The sequence below is a fragment of the Mizuhopecten yessoensis genome, unplaced genomic scaffold, assembly GCF_002113885.1.
Source record: "Mizuhopecten yessoensis strain PY_sf001 unplaced genomic scaffold, ASM211388v2 scaffold716357, whole genome shotgun sequence".
Taxonomy (NCBI): Eukaryota; Metazoa; Mollusca; class Bivalvia; order Pectinida; family Pectinidae; genus Mizuhopecten; species Mizuhopecten yessoensis.
Window position 1 is genome coordinate 1109911 of NW_018480076.1, and position 22823 is coordinate 1132733.

The 22823-nt window shown below is 35.1% G+C and overlaps 1 protein-coding gene across 2 annotated transcripts; it reads left to right on the forward strand.

Annotated features, from left to right (window-relative positions):
• The first annotated feature begins 711 nt into the window (after nt 1-711).
• Nucleotides 712-22223, forward strand: LOC110443655 (probable global transcription activator SNF2L2). 2 transcript variants are annotated; one of them, XM_021488008.1, is made up of 33 exons: nt 712-810; nt 3242-3372; nt 3608-4463; nt 4659-4850; nt 4966-5230; nt 5600-5726; nt 5961-6134; nt 6580-6753; nt 7010-7201; nt 7528-7658; nt 8219-8279; nt 8516-8613; nt 8849-8990; nt 9798-9961; nt 10558-10735; nt 11076-11204; nt 11434-11547; nt 11966-12079; nt 12317-12424; nt 12628-12761; nt 13270-13412; nt 13944-14131; nt 14285-14515; nt 15107-15184; nt 15494-15601; nt 15796-15906; nt 16999-17237; nt 17691-17796; nt 18243-18344; nt 18628-18772; nt 19170-19213; nt 19850-19939; nt 21141-22223. In XM_021488008.1, the coding sequence occupies exons 2-33, from the start codon at nt 3268-3270 to the stop codon at nt 21168-21170; spliced, it is 5073 nt and encodes a 1690-aa protein (XP_021343683.1). In that variant the 5' UTR covers nt 712-810; nt 3242-3267; the 3' UTR covers nt 21171-22223. The 2 variants fall into 2 exon arrangements, with proteins under 2 accessions (XP_021343683.1, XP_021343682.1); XM_021488007.1 differs by having other exon boundaries at nt 21174-22223.
• The last annotated feature ends 600 nt before the right edge of the window (nt 22224-22823 follow it).

Sequence of the window (22823 nt, forward strand, 5' to 3'; positions counted from 1 at the left end):
GAAAAAAAGAAGAAACGTTCTACACTCTCGACTACAAGCCATTCGAAGATGTTACAACTAGTACTGGACTTGCCGAGTTCCGCACTTTGGGACGTACTCGTTTTATTGCAATTAAACAAATAAGAATGATTATTTTTTCATCGAAATTGTTCTGCATACAGTGACTTCATAAGGCGAATAAAGGAAATTTTCGTTCATGCAATTTCTACCGTAAGTCCTAGCCTGATACCTTCGTTCTTATGCCGAAACTCCTGTTTAACACTCAAGCTAACCATACAAAAAATTACAGAGAAAAGTATATTGCGCTCTTTCCAATAAAATGTATGTCATTGATGCAATAAATGTGTTCTAATAGGAAATTGCTACGGAAATATACATATGCAACAACCAAACGTAAATTTTCATTCGAGACAGTCATGAAAAAATGCAGACGGCTGCCAAAGATGCAACGTGCTATTTGGGTCATTAGCACAGTCACACGGCATCCTACACATGGGTTGATCGTGTTAAACACTTATCCTTCATTTATTCGAATCGTTTTTGTTGCTCATCATTGAAAAATCTATTAGGTGATGTATCATTTGTTCACAAATACAACATGACATGTAAATGACCGCTCAGGTCCGACGATCGTGTCACGGTCCTGACCTCGCTGACGTAATCTTGAAATAGACTATAGCTATTCTTCGTAAACGCCAAGGTCGCGTGGGCTGCGCCGCACTCAGTGCGCGGTGTGACGATAAAGAATATTACCGATCGACTCTTTGATCTACACTGTGCCACTGTAGGAACGAAAAGTCCCTAAAGCCGGTAAGCAGCGTGGTCGCTCTGCGTAAACAGAGTGTTAAGTTGTGTATTGCAGCTTGAGGTACTGTGACAGGAGCATTTCTTTATTCAAAGTGGCCTATAAAGGCGGAAAAATGGGATTTATTGGTGCTGGTGTTGTGTCTTTGTTGATCGTCGGCCGACACTGTTCTGGTCGATCCTTCCATACGTCGAGTCCGTTGTGTTCATAATCGTCTGAAAGTGTTTGTGTATTTTTCAGAAAGTATGAGTTAAAGAATTATAATAGTTGAGTAAGGGATCATATGATACGACGGATTATGTGTAAATTGTGAATATGAACGTTTAAAATGTCTCTGCTCATTGCCAGGATCAAACATGGCCTCGTACTGGTAGTGTCGCTGTACACTCCTTCGATCTTTTACTGTCGCTCGTTTATCTTAAAACTGATATTTTCATTAATAATAATCATCATATTTCAGGTATTTTTACGTGTTAAATAGTCAAAGTACCGTGTGAATTTTGAAAAAACGCGAATTACGTCTTATCCCGTACGGGTGTCGCGTTGTGTTACCGGTGTACCGTATCAGCAGGATATGGAATCAGTGGTGTACTTTGTTTACGTTAATTATGTATTTTATAGGCAAAGTAAAAGTAGATTCACGGCCGCGTTGCTTTTTCATATCATCGTGAAGCTAAAAAAGTTAACTAGGACAAACCTTTAGTTTATACTTTATTAAGTGTATAAATATACAAGTCTATTCAAGGGTAATTATAATTGAATTAATACTTTTAATATATATGCATATTTTTCCTTTGTGATTTTTTTCTATTTTATCATAAGTTGTTATCAGATACTGTCAACAGTTTCCTTCTCATTACTAAGGTTTTATAAACAATCACTGTGTCCACATTATTGCCATGTACAAAGTAAGTTTAAGTAACCATTAAAATATTGTGACTTCATGTTTAACACAATTCAGTCCTTTTATTATACATTCTAGTATGCAGAAAATATCAGTATCCATAGGTGTTATTTAGCCATAGTTGATGCAGAGTATTCTTAGATTGAAGAATTGGTATTTAAATTATCCTTGCAAGTTACAAAACTAAAAATTCATCTCTATCGTCTGGTTTGATTATGTCAAATATTTAGGGAGTGTCAATCCATAGCTAGTGATACGTTTAATATAAACTAATACATTTTCAGTTGACTTTGTTTCACTAATCATCAAATTGCATTTAGCAAATTCTGTTTTGGATTAAATGATGACATAATCAATGAAATTTTATGTTTTTGTCAAATGAAACTGTAACAACTCCAAGAATACTTCTATCTAACAGGTGATAGGATTATATTTACTAGCACAACCTCAATGGTTCACGCAAGCATGGAGGAACCGGTCATTTAATGGAAAATTTGCTTGATCTTTTCAAAAATCTTGTACAAGCAGTGTGGAAAATGTTAGAAAAAATTTCATGTCAGTTGCAGAAATGTAAAAAAAACAATCTGAGAAAATTATGATATGTAATAGTCTGGTTCATTATAGCAAACAACATTTCAGATGAATTGTAAACATCAAAATTTTCTTTGTAAAATTGCTAAATCACTAGTTTAAACCTCTTGTTTACAATTCAAAGATTTGAATTAATGAAAGGAAGAATGAAAGATTATATAACTGGTATAATAAGTTTAATAACTCTTGTTATGTGTCAATAAATATTCATAAAATACTATAGTTAAATGACATCTCTGAATAATTAATGTGGAAATGTACTTTAAACCATGAGTAAGTTTCAGTAAACATGGCCATAACCTGGACCTTGATTTAGCATTAAATATTATAGAAATATACTCCTTACATTGCTGTGCCATTATTTTATTTAATAAAGTGTGTTGAACAGTTACTACTGACAGAATAAAAAAGTATAATGAATCTTGCACATATGCAGGGGTGTTAAATTCCATCTAATGACTGGTAGATTTTATGTAAAAAAAAAAGAAAATGTGATTAGAAAAAATTTCAAACTCATCATTTCTAATAAACTTTCTATTACTGAAACCAACAAATGAAATATACTTACATGTTTATTGAGACATGTGTAAGTAAATCTAAACATATTATCTGACTGACAGGAAGAAAGAATATTGGTTTTAAATGTACTGGGAAAAAGAGTGACACAAATTTCATGTGGACATTTTTGCGGTGTGAAAATGGGGATTTATATTTAATTTCATGCTTTCTATATAAACATTTCAAAATTTCTATATAAACATTTCAAAATTTGCACAGACATTGACAGAATATGAAATAAATACTGCAGAAACTAGCTTTTGCAAAAATCAGCTCCATAAGTGGTCCAAAGCAAACATTTAGTTGTCCACAGTATGTATATAGATACTCTTCTCTGTAGAAAGAAAATGCTTTCTAAACTTTATTTTTGTATTTCATATTAGGCCAGGAAGCTTTCATCCTCTGTGGCATGATGGCTACAGGGGAAGACAAGATGATGCCTGGCCCCCCACCACCTGTACCAGGTTACCCACAGCAGAACCAGGTCCAGGACAACATGCAAATGATTCAGAAGGTTACTACTTAGTCTTTATTTGTTTCTCAATTATGAATGAACCCAAAAATATGAGTCGGATAATGAACATTGTGACTTAATGAATTTATCAATTCACTTGCAGTTTGGCCTTTTTGAAAGAATATCCATATCTTGCCATTATTTCAAATTAAAACAATATTTAATCCAGACAACACTGGCAATATTTCCCCTATAGTTTGGCATGCAATAAATTTCATTGTATTGAACTCTTCAGGCAATGAATCAGATGGAAGAAAAAGGGATGCAAGAAGATCCAAGATATGCAACGCTGATGGCGATGGCTGACAGGGCCAGATCTGGGATGCACCCACCAGGAATGCCTAGTAGTATGCCCCAGGGAATGCCAGGCGGGCCACAACACCATGGTATGCAGGGCCCTCGATCACAAAACCAGGGTCAGAGGATGGCTACCTCCCCTTCACCAGGCATGGGAGGTCATCAAGGAATGCCAGGCTCCTCTCACAGCATGCCTGGTGGGCCACCAGGAATGTCTGGTGGCCCAGGCATGATGCCTGGCGGTCCACAAGGCATGCACTCTGGTCAGCAAGGTATGCCAGGCCCAGGGGGTCAGAATATGGGCGGAGGCCAGCCACATAGGATGGGAAGCATGGGACCAAACCAAGGTATGCCCAATGGGTCTATGGGAATGTCTGGTTCTAGTATGCCTAACCCTGCGCTGGGAGGACCAAATATGACAGCACCTCCAAGTGGTCCACCAAACATGAATTTACCTCAAAACATGCCAAATAGCTCCAGCAGTGCAGGACCAAATGTCAGTCAGCCATCCGGTCTACACATGTCTGGTGGGCCTAATATGGGTGGATACAACATGGCAAACCAGGGAGGACAAGGGATGCCCAGTAGCACTGGGGGATCTCCTGGTATGGGTGCACCAGATATGAATGGACCAATACCAGGAAATAGTACTGGGATGGGAAACCATGGTAGTTCTGGAGGACCAATGGGTCATTCTATGCCAATGGAGGACATGAGGGCAATGAGTCATGGTAACGGCCATTCATCACAGGGTCCACCTAATCCCAGGATGGACCAAGACCAAAATCAGCAAGGTATGACTTAAATATGAAGTTGTTCATGCTGAACTTACCTGTAATTGATTAATTGAATTGACCATTGTAAATTGATTTGTTGTAAGCAAAACAATATTTATCGCTGTAAATCCTATAATTATAAACCAGGACTGTTAGTAACTTAGTATACAGATTAGGCATGTCAAACTTATTAATAAATTGTTTATTAACCAGGCCAGCAGAACATGCCACCAAACCAGAGCAGTGGTCCATCCCGATACAACTTCTCAACCCCCCAGCTTACTCAACTCAGGGGACAGATCATGGCCTACAAACTGCTTGCACGAAACCAGAGCATTCCAGATAATGTACGAATGGCTATTGATGGAAAACGTCAGTTCGGGAGCGGATCAAGACCAATGACTGGTAAGATTGGACAGAAGAGATGTAAATGTGAAAAAGAAATTTTATACGATCAGAAAAAATATATGAAATAATTTAATTCAAGCAGGATATTATTTACAATATTTGCCTCTTACAGATTCTAACCAACAACAAAGAATGCCTCAGCAACCTCCACAGCCTCACATGCCTCCACAGAATATGCATTACCAAGGTGGGCCACCCCAGGGACAACCTGGTCAGCCTGCCCAGCCAGCCTCACAGCCCCGCCCTCAGTCTCAGCAAACACCACCTTCAGCTGTCCAGTCGATGCTTTCCATGCAGCAGAAGCAGAGTCGGATTGCGCCTGTTGCAAAACCCCAGGGGCTGGACCCTTTGGAGATTCTCAATGAAAGAGAAAACAGGCAAGATTTTCTTTGTGACGGATGGTAGAACCTAATCATATATCAAAGATATGCACTATACAAAAAAGATCCATATCAAGATGACCAATGTACAATGAAACATATCTTAATAAAAGTAGTAAACTGGTGTTGATAGACAGATTTTATAGAAAACAACCTTTTAAGTATTCTTAAGGAGGTTGTTATTGACATGTTGTTTGTGTAGATAGGTGGTTTTTAAGGCAGGTTTCAATGCAGTCTAGCCGAGCATTGAAATAATTTTGCACATGACCAACATAAATAACTTTATAAATAAATATTTTCTATCAAAATGAGACATAATGTCATGGAATAATTGACTTATTTCTATTTAATTTTTATGTATTTCAGAATTTCATCCAGAATATCATCAAGAATAAAAGAGCTTGAATATCTACCAGGAATAATGGAGGAAGATATGAAAATCAAAGCCATGATTGAGTTTAGAGCTCTGAGATTACTCAATTTCCAACGACAGGTAAAAATACAGCAATACAGGTTAACTTGTTGACATACCTTTAAAATTTAATCTTGATTTATTTGAAAATATTTCTACTCCCGATAGTTTTATATTGTTACAGATTCGCACTGTCTATTTTTTAATTGAAATTCACTTAGTCAAGTGTTACTTCTCTGTTAGGTTTGAAATGTTTGTGCCGTTAAATTTTGTGTGTTAAAATTGAAGCACAATTTCTTTTTTCTTTAAATGTAGTTGAGGTCAGAGGTTGTAGCCTATATGAGAAAAGACACAACGTTGGAGACAGCACTGAACACAAAAGCCTATAAGAGGAGCAAGAGGCAGTCACTGAGGGAGGCACGGGTTACAGAAAAGCTGGAGAAGCAGCAGAAACTGGAGCATGAAAAACGACGCAGGCAGAAACATCAGGTTAGTTCTGGACTTCGACAAGATTATACTCCTGAAAAACCTGATATTTTAACCAATTATTAATTGAAAGATTTTATCCCATGGCTGTTTAAGCAAAAATATTGGAATAATTTTTTTCAGTTCATTCTCTTTTGTGTACAATATCTCCTGTATGTCATATCTAAATTAGTCGGTTTATGTATTATTTGAAAATTTGAGGATGAGTGGAATCGATGCATATTTGAATACATATTTACTACTATCTTAATTCTGATTGGATGATGCTTTTAAGACATTATCTCTGAGCTGATGGTATATTATTTGGCCAATGGTGACAGAGTTACATGTAAGTGAGCCATTACTACATGCTGTTATCACACCTTAGGCATTAATTTAAAAACATATTTGTTATAATGAATATTTTCTTGAACATTTTTTTTCATTTTCACTATTTTTACGTTTGTAGGAATATCTAAATGCTGTGCTACAGCATGCCAAAGACTTTAAAGAATTCCACCGCAATGTGACTGCCAAGATAAGCAAACTGAACAAAGCAGTGATGGTGCACCATGCTAATACAGAAAGGGAACAGAAGAAGGAACAAGAGCGACTCGAGAAAGAGCGAATGAGGAGACTCATGGTAAGTGTGCTGATGTATCAGTGTGTATTAGCATTATATTCCATTGTAAACGTAAATTATTCACCCTTTGTGTATGAATGAAAGAATATGAGACATATGGTGATATTCATTTATAACAATACTGAATTTGCCATTTTCTTTAAAGATAAAGATAAAATGGGATGAAAATTGAACTCCTTATAAAATTGATGTCTTTGATTATGAGATGTGTGAATAATTGTAATGAACTCAAGAGTTGATTTTATTTATCGTTTAGGCTGAAGATGAAGAAGGTTACAGGAAACTCATTGATCAAAAGAAAGACAAGCGTCTTGCCTACCTCCTTCACCAGACTGACGAATACATCACAAACCTCATGTCTTTGTTATCGGATCATAAAGAGGATATAAGAAAAAAGAAACAAGCAAGGAAGAAGAAAAAGAAGAAGGAAACAAGTGATAATCCTGATGTATGTAATCAATATTTGTCATATATGTGTTTAAAAGTTGTTATTTTTTTTTGTACACACTTCAATTTTTTGTTTAGTATCACTATCATTTACCAAATACCACTTGTTCCATCATACAATGAAGTTATGACCAAGACAAGCAATTTTGATGTACATCAAGAAGAAAATAATCTGTGACTTATTCTCTAAAAACTGGATGTGATCAATCTATACATTCAATTATTCATTTTACAAAATGGCGAAGTATATTATAAACAAGATACAAGTGTTAAAAGCAGTTTGTGTTGATGGCTCTTTGGTTTTAGATGAATATTGTTGGTTTACAGAATGCTGATGAGAGTTCTAACATGAGTGAACCAAGAATATCTGTGATAGAAACCAATACTGGTAAAGTTCTGAGTGGGGAAGATGCTCCAATGTCCAGTCAGCTTGAATCCTGGTTAGAGATGCATCCCGGGTAAGATCAAACATGTTCCGACACCATCTCTTCTCACCTCAGATTTCGTTCTTATCTGATAGTCATAAAAGTTCATGCACGTGTTCATAAAAACATTATCTCTTGTGAAGTTTGTTTCAATTTCTAGGGTCAAAAACCAGGTAATAAATAGAATTCTGGTGTCATTGCCAAACAGACTTCCTTTCATATCTGATTGTTGTGAAACAAAACATCCTTTATATACAAGTTTGTGTTTTGACCTACCTGGGTCAGCAACAAAATCACTATTACTGAAGATTTCAAGCTGTCATCACTTTACTTAAATAATTTCTTACTTGATTTTCATGAAACTGTTAAACAAATCTTCATAACTTTCATAACTTTCAACATCTGCAAATTGACTTCTCAGTCTAAGATTACCATTACTACCACTAGACTTTTTTACAGTAATTCTATACAATTAACACTGCTGGTCACTATCAATTGCAAGGATATTGGCCTGGTATCATCTGTAATGCTATGATTTTTAACAGTTTTTTCATAAAATGTATTGCTTTAATGTTGTTTTTTACATAATTTAGATATGAGGTAGCCCCAAGAGAAGATGGGGAAGAAGATGATGATGAAGAGGACGAAGAAGAGGTACACACTCTTAAACTTGCATCAAATAATGCCAATCAGTAATTAAAGAATATTGTTTTAATTTACATACAGGTAGTTGTAAATATCAATCCTTTAAATAAGATCTTGCTTGTAGCCAAATTTTATCACAAATGAGGTTGTATTATTTTTTATTTATGATTTTGTAGTAGATGTATTAAAAAAAACATGACAAATAATTAAAATGTAATGGGAAATGTGTGCTTCTATATAAACAGCCGGAAGAAATATTACCACCTCCTCGACCAGCCCTCAACAGACCTCAGATACAGTCAGTGGATGACTTGGCTGAACACGAAGCAACAGAAATTATCAAGTATGTTGCTTTGATAATAAAATTTACTGTTTTATGTTTTTATGTTTCTGTGATCTCATGAAAAGATGGATCTTGGTTTTATAAAATTTTACCAATTCTTACTTGAAAGGTGAATTTTGTATAAAAAAATGATGTTTGAAAGAATTGCATTTTAATAACAACACTAGCTTAAATGTTAGTTTTGTATGACATTTAATAACTGGTTCTGACACAAGGTCAATTATTTTCTCGACAGAACGGCAGAACAACGTCTGGACGACGACGAATACCATAACCAGGTGGAGATGAGGAATTACTATAATGTAGCTCACTCGATCCATGAGGATGTGATGGAACAAGCCAGCATCATGATAAATGGAACACTGAAAAATTACCAGGTAAGTAATGGCCTAAGAAATTACCAGGCATGGCTTCAAACATTTACAGGTTTGTGAACATGACACAATCTTAATTTAGAAAATTTACGTCTCCCCCCCCCCCCCCCCCCACTCACCCATTTATATTCATTTTGAAAGTTGGTTACTCTCAGATCTGTAAAAAAAATCTTACCAAAGCTTTACCTATGTAGTATGTGATAACGAAAGAAATGAAAATAGAAATGATGAGCAACAACATCACTGAATCCGGTACAAAATGTATGATTTACATCCTGTCGTTACTATGTAGTAACCAAACCAGGATCCAATCTTGGCAAAATTCTTTAATATATATACATAACCATTTTTATTTTATTTTAAATGTCGGTAGTTTTCCACTGGGAAAAAAAAACACCATCACATACAAATCCTGTTAGAAATGGAAAATCTACTGTATTTCTATTTCTTTGATCTGAAATTTTTGAATTTAAATCTTTATATGATTATGATATAAAACAAACTACAATTTTTTGAAAGTATACCATACAATGTAGAATTAGAAATGTTTCCACCTTGTGATGAAAATCATCATTTTATCATTTCAAAAGTATGTGAAAAAAAAGTTTCCAGAAATACAGATTGGTTACTGTAAAAACGTTTAACAAACATTATTAATAATATCCAGCATTATACTAGAAATATTTTAACTGTGGAAGTTTGGAAATTAGTGGTGTTAGTCACGTAATTTATTACTTCCCTTGTCAGGATGTGGATTAGTATTGTAATATAACTGTGTAGCAGAACTAACTGTATCTGGTGTTGTTACAGGTCAAAGGATTGGAGTGGATGGTGTCTTTATATAACAACAACTTGAATGGTATCCTGGCCGATGAAATGGGTCTGGGCAAGACCATCCAAACCATTGGCTTGATCACCTATCTTATGGAGTCCAAGAAGATTAATGGGCCATTCCTGATCATTGTGCCACTCTCGTATGTATATAGCTTTATCTTCACAGAAAACATAAACCTGAGAGAGTAAAAATGCATTATACATATATTGAATACTGTATGCCAAGAAACTTTCGTTCAATTCAAATTTTCACTCTTCGCCTGTATAATCTGTTTTCATGGTGTGACACAGTGTTAATTTTGCCCTTCACATGTTGTGACAACCTGGTATGTATGGTTGGTTGTGTACTAATATTTGCCTGCCATGATAAATTTGTCCTCATTACAGAAGGGGGGGGGGGGGGGGGGGGGGGCTAAAGTAAAACTGCTGCGAAAAATTCACAGTATAGGCTAAGGCTAGGCTTGCCACAAAAGGTTGTGAGCAAATCAATTGTGAAGGAAATTCCATCCAAATTTCCTGTTATCCTTTGTCCTACTGCGTCACAGTGAATGTTGTATCATAAAATGATCTATTACAGATGTTGTCATAAACATCAGCTGAGATTCTGATCCATGTAAATAAACCACCTTTGATGTCTTCTTTGCAAATAGCATTTACTTACAGGAAATGACAATATTCTAGAAGGAAATGGGGACATTATCAAATTAGTAAAACATGTGTTGTGTTTGTGTTTCAGAACGCTGTCCAACTGGCTTTTGGAAATAGAAAAATGGGCTCCCTCTGTCATCACTGTATCATACAAAGGTTCTCCACTCACTCGAAAAGCCCTATCACCACAACTCAAGATGGGCAAGTTCAACGTGCTGCTAACCACATACGAATACATCATCAAGGACAAGTCTGTGTTAGCAAAGGTAAATAGACAAACAGTTGACATAGGCAGCAAAACTCACACTAGTGGATCTCAATATCTTAAAATTGCTATAATTGTATAAATTAGAATAATATTGCACTAGAAGTGTTTATGTTTTGCTTGGTTTCGTGAGGGGGGGGGGGGGGGGGGGGGACGGGGACCTGTGTGATAATAGCTCATCATTATTACATTCAAAGTGCTTTCATATATATTATTTCATGAGAATTCAAATGTGATCTGTTACTGATTTCAAAAGTCAGATATCAATGTTTTATAGAAAAAGTTAAATTTCAGGAATGTGTTGTACATCCTCTACCAGTTTAACCTTTCAAATGTTACAGATACGATGGAAGTACATGATCATTGATGAAGGACATCGTATGAAGAACCACCATTGTAAACTGACACAGGTGCTAAACACCCACTACATTGCTCCCCACCGTCTCTTATTGACTGGCACACCTCTACAGGTAAATCAACTTGGGTGTCCAACCACCCTGTCTTACACAAAATATTAAGATTAGATTTTTCACAAGGAAAGTTAAACAAGCAAGTTTAGTTAATAAATACAAATTTTATTGGTCCTTTTATAAATTAAGATCATCATGAGATGTTGTTTGAAGCTCAATACTAAAAAGAATTTTGTGAAAGCCAAATGATACACCATTGTAATTTGAGTGTATTGCTATTTATCTACAGAACAAACTTCCAGAGTTGTGGGCCCTGCTTAACTTCCTGTTGCCAAGTATCTTCAAGTCCTGCACTACATTTGAGCAATGGTTTAATGCACCTTTTGCTATGACTGGAGAAAAGGTACTGTACAGATCTATATGTCAGTTATTACACATCCTAAAGCTCATTTCTGTGTTAAACTTGCAGGTTACCTGTGTTTTGTATAAGTGAGAATGGATCTTTATCTCAGCACTATATATCGCAACAGTATGATATATATGTAATTCATATTTTTTCTTTCCTTTCTATGACTTTTGCAGAATATATTTATCACTTTCAATCTTCCTTATTTAGTATAAAATGAAATTTAAATCTTATGACAAAACTGTATTGCATCTCATTCAGAAAATTGAATCTTAAAATATTCTGGATACTATAAAAGTTCTGGTAAAAGGCTTATTTCTCTCGTGAGGTTTTGTTATTATTGCAGACAATTTCCACTATTGTGACATGGCGGTATTCCTGTATATTTTGGTAGTTCATTTGCTTGTAATTCTAGGTTGAGTTAAACCAGGAAGAAACCCTCCTTATCATCCGACGTTTACACAAAGTGCTGCGTCCATTCTTGCTTCGTCGTCTGAAGAAAGAGGTTGAATCTCAGCTACCTGACAAGGTATGATAGTTGAACAAAAAGTTATTTCTTTTTGTGGGTTTAATTTTTACCCGATATCTTTTTAATGTTATTTCTGCCAATTTTTTCTAAATTGGCATAAAAATAATCAGACACATTTCTGAACAAAGACATGACACAAGGGCATTGTTTTCCTAGAAGAAAACATTGCTTCTCTTGTATCAAATTTATGTTTTGCTTTTAGTTTAAATTGACATTGCAACTGTTGGATCTTTACAGGTTGAGTATGTGATCAAATGTGAGATGTCAGCACTCCAACGTGTTGTATACAGACACATGGCGTCCAGAGGCATTTTGTTGACTGATGGGTCAGAAAAGGACAAAAAGGTGGGTATACACCATATAGTTTATAGCATAAACTTTCTAAATGTATTTACTTTCGTGCTTGCAGTTGAACCACAATTATTTAACCGACTAAATTTCAAATGTACCAGCAAACAGCAAAAGTTAACACAATATCATTGAAATAATTTGTAAAGATAAAAAGCAAGAGAGAATTCAACCACAAATGTTTCATATTATTAACACAGGGCAAAGGAGGTGCAAAGACAATGATGAATACTATCATGCAGTTGAGAAAGATCTGCAATCATCCCTTCATGTTCCCACATTTAGAGGAGGCTTTTGCAGAACAACTAGGCCTGTCAACCAATGTTGTGCAAGGGTATGCAATCAGTTTTTCCTGATCAAGTGTTTTTTGTTTTTTTGTTTTTTTTGGAGCCAATAATGGGCCCCCATACACAATGGAAACTTTTTATCAAATTTATGTCTTATAATTTCCAACATTTACAGTTTACTCCTTAAAATTTCCTTCTGAATTGGTATCTTAAGAAAATGAGACATTAACGAGAACAAAATCTGTACCTCTTGCTGTGCTGATCAGTCTGTGGTCCGTGGGAGCATTCTTCTACTTCAAAATCAAAATAGACATGGTCACAGACTTGTTCTTTGCTGTGTATTTGTATGAGCCTAAGAAGGATGCCCCCATCCTCCTTAAGGCTCATACAAATACATGATGAAAAATATAAATATTTATATTATGGACCTTCAGAGATATATTGAGCCCCATGACAAATATATGAATTCCTTATAAAAACTTCTGTAATATGCAATATATTTGCAATCCTCTTTCGTTTTTGTTTTTATTGCAATGTTTAACATTTCTTTCACAGGGCAGAGTTGTACCGAGCTGCCGGGAAGTTTGAGCTGCTGGACAGGATGTTCCCAAAACTGAAGGCTTCAGGCCATCGAGTGCTGCTCTTCTGTCAGATGACCTCTCTCATGAGCATCATGGAGGACTACTTTGTCTACAAAGGTGTGTATGTAAATGTAACGCTATATCCGAGCACGACAGCGGTACAGATCTCTGCACATGTGATCAATCATATTATGAATTTTAGCTTTGTTCAAATTGTGGGATCTCATCTGTATTGTTGATTTAGATCTCGAAAAAGCTACAATTCTTTATCCTTGACATTCTACATCAAGTTTGTTATTGGATACACTATAGAAAATGTTCAAAATGGAGTCCAGGCGCCAAAAAGGAGACCAGGCGTCTTAGCTGGGTATTTTCTTCTGTGGACTCTGCTTTAATAGGCAACATAAAAAAGAAATAAAAATCCATCTACTTGATCAAATTTGGGACTGTTAAGACTACCATGTGACCCTACATGACTTATTGTGTTGATGGGCCTTTATCACTTATCAACCAATAGTATCATGGTCCATAAAATGATAATGAGTGGGACAGAAGTTTTAACGATGTCACATTAAAGAACAAATGGAAAGTCAGCTAGTTTTGTATGGAGTCCTGATTTTATACCAATGTCCTGATTGTTTGTTGTAGGTTACCGATACCTTCGTCTCGATGGTACGACTAAGGCAGACGACAGAGGCCAGCTCCTAAGTGTGTTCAATTGTCCCGACTCCCCCTACTTTGTTTTCTTACTGAGTACAAGGGCTGGAGGGCTGGGCTTGAACCTCCAGGCTGCTGATACTGTTATCATATACGACTCTGACTGGAATCCTCATCAGGTTTGTGTTGCTCTTAATACAAAGCACATGATATATTATGAAAACAGTTGTGGTTTCATTTTAACATTAGATATAGTATATTTCAAACATGAGATCATTGATGATGATTTTAATTTGTGCAGTTGTAATTTTTTTGGATTTTTTCCCTTGTAGGACTTGCAAGCTCAAGACAGAGCTCACAGAATCGGTCAGCAGAATGAAGTACGTGTGCTGCGTCTTATGACCGTGAACAGTGTGGAGGAGAGGATCCTGGCTGCTGCACGATATAAGTTAAATGTGGACGAGAAGGTCATCCAGGCTGGTATGTTTGACAACAAGTCAACAGGAACAGAGAGACGCCAATTTTTAACAACACTGCTCTTGCAAGAGAATGATGAAGCTGAGGTAAGCAAACTTTTCAGTTAGATTACACTTAAATAGAAATGAAACTTTGTACATGCCATTATATCTTTGGGTGTGAAAAATAAATTAAAATATGAATAAGGTAGTTAATATATCGGAAGTGATAGTCCAAACTTGGGTTTACTTTCTTCAAAACTTTCAGTACCAGAGAAAAAAAATCAATAGTTCATAAGCACCATTTCCAGAAGAAAAATCAAATATTCCATATTTTCTGGAATGTTTAACAATAAAATTGAAACAGAAAATTAGATGATAAAATTATCATATCTGGCTCATAGGGCCAAGTGAGTTAATGCTACTGTCCAGCTTCTGGCATGAAACTTTCCTTTTAAAGACTTCTATTTTAGAATTGCTCAAGGGGTTTTCACTCAGTTTGGCATGTATCATCTTGGGGAGAGGAATTCAATGTTTTATTAATGAAGGGTGACTCCCTGAGGGCAGACGAGCGAGTTAAATGGGGAAAAGGTCTTAATCTTTAAAACTGCTGGTTGAGTACAGATGAAGGGATTATCAATATATAAGAAACCTAACATTAAGCTGAAAATCGACACTTTCGTTATTTGATGATTTCAGGAGGAAGATGAGGTACCTGATGATGAAACAATCAATCAGATGTTGGCGAGAACTGAGGATGAATTTGATCAATATCAGGTAAACCTTCGGATGGCAAACAAATTTATATCATCAACTTGTATTGTCCATGACAGACAAATAGTAGTAATACCAGCGTTAGTGGAGAGGTCTTTCTAATCCTATACCAACTGAAGTACACTGATTTATCCAAAAAAAGAAAAATATGATTTATACAAAGTTTATTGTTGATGATATTTAAGATCACAATAGTCCACAGGAACAAAATAGTACATATTTTAGTGTAGTAAGAACAATATTATGGCAGCATTGTGTGACTATGACTGCTTGAATTATTTCAATACAATAACTTGCTCACTCTGTTGTCAGAAAATGGATATAGAGAGAAGACGAGAGGAAGCTAGAAATCCCAATAGAAAACCCCGACTCATGGAACAGGATGAACTGCCAGCCTGGATAGTCAAGGATGAAGCTGAGGTAAGAAATCCTTGAAATAATGTATTTTCCCTAGCCGAACAAAGCAATGTTGTTAAATAATGCAAATTGATCAGAAAATAATCATCAATTCTTCAGCAGGCAATGCTAAAATGGTATCTTTTGCTAAAATGTAATTTTCCTAGATGCATAAGAATTCATTTTAAATGTACCAATCCTGGATTTTGTCTTTGTAGGTTGAGAGACTGACCTTTGAAGATGAAGAAGACAAGATATTTGGGCGCGGAGAAAGACAAAGGAAGGAAGTGGACTACACCGACTCTCTCACAGAGAAACAATGGCTCAAGGTTTGCATATCTTTTATTATAATATATTGGTGTTCTTTTATATGAATAATACAAAGTATAAACACCATTACAATCAGGTTGAATACATGTGGTCTCTTGCTATAATATAATGGAAGTTACAAGCATGATCTAATCACAGTCATAAAACTGTGTTTGTCGGCTATCTGATTGCATTACTGAGGAGTTTTAATCTTGAAAAAACCCTTAAGATAGATTGATAGTTAAAAAATTGAGGGGAATTCTTTTTACTTAAGATGATAAATTCCGTACATGGGTATGTCAATTAATATGAAAACTAAGCACATTTACTGATGTTTACACACTTTTGCGAAGTCTTGCATATACAGCATCCTATTTGTTTCCTATAGCATGGAATTGTTATATTAACTTCAAACCCAAAAAATGGTTTTGCTTTAAATCCAAGTGATTTCTCTCCAATGTTAGTCTCGCCACCACGAAGTAGCGGAAGCGAGACTACATTGTTGCTTTTCCGACGGTGGTGTCAACATTCAGTTTTTGCGTTTAAGTTAGTTTCACTGAAAGTATAAGAGCTACCCCAACCAAACTTGGACCATAGATGCATCTTAGGAAGAACATCTCAACCCATGCATCAAATGCTGAATGCGACCTACCTTTCATGGTCCATTGACTTTGTCAGCATCTCAATCAACATTTAAGTTTTTGCGTTTAAGTCAGTTTCTCTAAAACAATAAGTGCATAGACCAACCAAACTTCACATGTGCATTGATGGTGAAAGCAGGGCTTAGGAGAGGCATATAAATCCAAATGGCTTGTTTATGATAAAAATGTGACAAAAACTTCACGAAAGTTAGTATTATCTTCAAATACTGTATAAATTACATAGCGTTAATTTTTCGCTAAATTTGTGTTTAGCATCAGTCATGAATTCAGTTATCAAATGAAAAAATCATATATTCACAATGTAAGACATGTCTGTTAAAGAAGTGAATTATGAATAAATAACTACTGTTGCTAATAAGTGGAGGAAGAACACTTAAGTGTAAAATATCCACAGTCTATGTAATTTCTCAACATGGTTGATTTATATTTAAATTTATCGCTGTGTGACAGGCTATAGAAGATGGTAACTTAGAGGAGGTTGAGGAGCAGGTGAAGAGAGTTCCACCAGTCCCGGAGAAGGAGAAGAAGAAAACTAAGAAACGAAAGATGATGGTGGTGGAGGACGATGATGACAAGAAACCGAAGAAAAAGAGAGGACGACCACCAGTTGAAAAGCTGCCCCCAAACCCACCCAAACTCACAAAGATGATGAAGAAACTTCTTGATGTCATCATTCATTACAAAGACAAGTATGTTGGATTAAAAATCTAGAATAATATAAGATAGATTTGAAGATACAGAATATCCTGATTTTAAGGTCACCCTATATATCAAATGACATGATTCTAAGACGTAAAAAAAATCTTCATCTGTTTTAAAAGTTCATTTTTCAGATATATTTTCCAATACCACTAATGAATTAAATTCCTTCTTGATGCCATTTTAAGACTGGTTTCACTATATTTTCTTTCTTCGGTGTAATTCCATTTTGTAATTTATATGTACAATATCTTTCTCAGAAACCTGTGATAGATCCGGATAGACAATTATATAGTATGCAGGAAGAGGTAACAAGCTTATGCTTCTATAGAATTTTGTATTATTTACTGAGGTTAATGAAAATAAACGTATGAGGTGGGTTATACCAAGTCAAAGTTTTCACTGAATATAGTTGCTTACACTTACTATTTTGATCTCCATAGTGATGGAAGAGTCTTGAGTGATGCCTTCTTTCAGCTGCCATCCAAAAAAGAACTACCAGAATACTACGAGATCATAATCAAACCAGTTGACTTTAAAAAGATAAAGGTGAGTTGATTTGATCTTGACACCTAAATAAATAGGTCGCTAAAAGATTGGGAAGTAAAATTGACGTAGGACTAATAATTGCCCAGATTAAGAATTCATGCTAAAGATAGTTATACACAGGCACTTACTGAGTTTCAAATGTGCAAATGCTATTACAGTTACCTGTTTGATGAATCTTCAGATAAAAATTATGTATTCATTATTTTAAATATAAAAAATGGAAAGGTACTTGATTATTTTTTTCCAATGCTTGCTAAAGAGTTTCCAGCATAATTGCTCTAGGATTTTTCATTCTTTTTAACTGTATGTCTACACTAAATAACAGTAAATGAACAAGTGATATATACTATGTCCTGCAAGTATCTGTGTGAGATATAAATTCCATAAGTTAACTTGTGAACTCATATTTGCACATTTTAAGTCTTGTATTGAATGAATACTTGCAGGCACGTATCAGGGACCACAAATACAGGAGTATTGATGACCTTGAATCTGAAGTTCTTACCCTGTGTGAAAATGCACAGTCCTACAACATTGAGGGATCACTGGTCAGTATCCGCATTTGCCCAAGCCAGTTATCATAACTTCCTTCTTGTTTTTAAATAACTTTTCAAATTTTAGCAGTAGACCTTTAACTGCCATTATGTGAAAATGAGCTATGTCCTTTTGACTGACCTATTCAAGATTCCCTTTTGGGTCCTGTACCTCTGCACACAGAGGGGCCACACCTTCCGTTTATACAAACTTAAGTCCCATTTGCCCAAGGATGCTCCAGGCCAATGAATTTTGCAGTTTTACATGTGTGAAGAAGTCATCTATTCTTAATTGTAGATCTATGAGGATTCAATTGTGCTCCAGTCCGTGTTTACCAATGCAAGAGAGAGACTGGAAAAGGATGGATTTAATGTTTCTTCTGATGAAAGTGCCAGCAGTGAGGCAGATGATGATGATGATAATGGAGACGATGATGACGAAGGTACCCTATCAGTCTCATTTTACAAATGACACAGATTTTTCTCAATTTAGATGTTGGGATTTAATTTAAGAAACCTGGACGTTACATAAACAAACTCCTTCTATTGTATTATCCTATTTTAGTGTTTAACAACCTAATATTATGCTGATAGGTTTTCAACTGAGTTTGCCATTAGCAAAGTCAATATCAGGAAGAGCATTGGTCCTCATTCAACTATGCTGAATTATACTTTATACATGTATCAGGAAATGTTCGCTACATTTAAAACTTCAAGCCCTCTGTAATGAGGGCCAATTTATTGTAACAGCAAATATTATTAAATAGATATATTTCTATTGAAGAATGATAATAACACTGCTGACTATGTTTATAAAATGTTATTTTGATTGTGTTACAGAAGTGGTAAAAGTTCAGAAAGTGAAGTTAAAGGAATCAAGGAAGGTATGTGGTATTTATTTAGGCTAACTTACTGTCATTTATTGAAGCTGTTGATGAAAAGTGTGAGAGTTTGAAATAGAGTATCATTTATGGTGTGACAGATAATAATGTATCAAAGACATATAGATGATATCTGTGAGTGGAGTATTGGAGTATGTTGATATTTTCCACAAATATTTGAGAATAAAGCATTAGATTGGATTTAAATCATAATCATAAAATGTTAGAAGTTATCTTGTTTCTCTTGCAAGACATGATTGTTTTTTAGAAAAATTGTTACTTTCTTGTGCTGGGCTTTTGACAGGAGTTTAAATTCACATCGTCACAGGATAAGTATTCATGCTTTGTGATGTGATAAAAACTTATGTATATTAAAATCATGATAGATGTTTAAACAGTACAGGCGTTTTGTAAACTTGATGAAGTTTAAGCTGTGATGTTAATTTTGAAACTTGACAATGTTTAAGTTGTGATTTTGTTTTGTAAACTTTATAACATTTACCCGCTCGATATCACAAGATGTGATGTTTTTTGTAAAGTTGATAGTGTTTGAACTGTAATGTTGGTTTGGAAACTTGATAACGTCTAAGCCGTTTTGGAATCTGAACATGGAGCTGTGATGTTTATGTATGATTACAGGAGAAGTCAGGTAGTGCTAGGAAACAACGCAAATCTAGAGGAAAGTCACGGCCCGTAATCAGTGATGATGATGACGATGCAGAGGATGAGGTGAGCTAGTCATCATTAATACCTTCGCCATATTTTTTTTAAAGATTAAGATCAGGCCCAAGTTTTGTCAGGCGTTGTTAGCACCTGAAAAAATATGTCCATGGTCTCTAACTGATAGTGATCATTTAAATCTAGGACATTTAAAAAACAAAATGAATTGTTAGAGAGTACCTGTCATTTTTCTGTGTCAAAATTATTACAGCTGTTTACTATAAAATTTATGAATTGAAAAACATTTCTCATCTCGAACAAGTTTTTAACAAAACCAATGATTCTATGTGGAAAAGTTTGTGTTGCTACTAATTTTGGAAATGGATAGATATTCCTGGGCTGTTAAATTCTGTATGCAGCTCTTTTTCTTGTAGTTGCTTTTGCATGTCTGTATCCTTGCTGCTTCCCTATATAAGCATGATATTTCTTCATCATACAAGTTATACTGTAAAATGAACATCTTAAGAGTATTTGTGGTGCGAAAAATTTCTGATTTGCAATGCAGTTGTGATACATATTTTAAAGTGTGTCATTATATCATGCATGTTTTTGTTCCAATTTTTCAAGGCGATATTAGGGAAAATTTGTGTAGTGCTACCATTGCCTCTTTTACAGTGTATCAAACTTGTTGTAACTTGGTCTATAACCATCTTTTTCATTGAGTTCGTTTTAAATCTTAGGAAAGCTTTTAAGACATATAGAATTATAATCTTGCTAACTTCCAACTAATTATATATATAAGTAATCACTGTGCATTATAAAAAATGTATAATAATGGTGCAATGATTGATCCTTTAGTACAATCGTAGTCTACACACGGCACATCTTTTTTCTGTCATATTTGCTATAGAGGTTTTATAATTTGTTTATTTCAAACTTATCCTACAAGCATGTTTTCTTGCTGTCAAATAAAAATCAGATCTTATTGCCTATTGCAATTATTCTTCCACATTCACAGAGACAAGTTTGGGGATCAAAGGTCACCTAAGTGTGGACACCTAAATAGAGTTTTATTATCCTTGGCAAGTGTAAGGAAGTGCATAAAAATGTAGAGGCAAATAAGATCTGATTTTAATTAGATTACTTGACTTGGTTACTTTAATACTGGCAGTGGATTCCTCCTATCTTCTGATAAGTTTGATATACAGCTTTTCTTGATCTAGTTGCTTTTGCATGTCTAACAGCTTCTTTATGCATGATCATCTTTCAGGTTCTTGATGAAAGAATAAATTTACTCTAATAGGACCAATCAGAAGAAGAGACTGCCCCAAGTTCACGCAGTTCATCAAGAGTTTCCTCACCTGCTCCCGGTCGCAGACAACGCTAGGATGCTGAAGATTCGGGAATCATTAAAGATGTATAAAATCACAAATTATGTTACATTTGAACTTTAGTGTAATATCAGACTTGGTCAATTTTGGGACCTGTCTTTAAACTACACAAATCTTTGCATGCTGGATTTCATTTGCATAAAAATAAGTATTTTTCTGATGAATTCATTTTGAGAATGAGACATCTAAAGGTGTTAAAGAAGAAATAGACATTGTTATAATTTCATGGGAAAAAAATCTGTAGTTAGGAATCTCACTTTATTTTTCTTTCACTTAACTATTTGTTGTTTAAATTGAATATTAGGGCGTACATTTGTAAAATATACATTAATTTAATGCTTGTTTAAAAATGTCATTTAAATGAATGTTAGTTTGCATGTGATAGAACAAACAGTTTTCTTTAATGAAGAAATGATCATAGAACCATTACTTAAGTTCTTTTCAAACATACCTTGGTGTGTGTTTGAATCCAGAAGTTCAGTAATCAAAGTTACAGCTAAAATTTAGTTGGTAAAACAAATTTGTAGAAAAACTTCAAAAGCTGACATAGATTTTAAGCCTACTTACATTTTTTTTATATGACTTTTCCAGTGTATCTTATTATTCTGGAGAAATTCTAGATTCATTCATTGTTCAAAAACATACTATACCAAACATTAAACTTAATCATTTCATTAATACTATCATAGTGTCAAAATAACATGTTGTGCTTTCATATTCATCACAAAATTGTAAGTTGTGAATACATCATGTTTATTGTGTTGTTCAAGAATTGTATTTTTTTCTGATTCATGTGGATCTAGTTGTACAGCATGTTATATGGAGTCCTTGTTGTCATTGCATTTATAGGTGTGTTCATAAAGGATCTTTGTAGAACGATGAAATGGAACGGTGCAATCACAACCAAATACACTTTACATTGATGTGTATATCCCTGTGTAATAAAATTTCACAGAAAGATTTGGCTTTTGTTCTTGTTCTTTTATCAACCCTTTGAAAAACTTCCACATTTGAAGTGTGGAGGGAAAGTGGCCAGTTAATTTAGGTTTATGACCGTATTTCAATCTGACATACAATATGCACCTCCTGACATACAATATGTACTCCCTGCCCACAATATGAACCTCTTTACATACAATATATAAACTGTACCCATTTCATACATTGTCGCATAGACGTGTCATTTTCCCCTTTGATCTAGTCATGGTATAACCAACCTGTTTTGGTTATACCATATGGTATAATTGGGGCTCCACCCCCTTAGTTATTCCTCTGTTTTTAGCTCACCTGGCCCGAAGGGCCAAGTGAGCTTATCCCATGGTGCAGGGGGGGCTATACCGCCCGTTTATACAAAACTGAGAACCCTTTGGCCAATGATGCTCCTGACCAAGCTTCAGACTGCATTTGGTTTAAATCCCTTCACTTGTATAGTAGGAGAGAAAAAATCCTCTACTTCCCCTATTTGGCCCTGCCCCTCTGCCCCCAAAGAGGCCACACCCTCCGTTTATACAAACTTGAGTCTCCTTTGTCCAAAGATGCTCTAGGACAAATTTGGTCAAAAT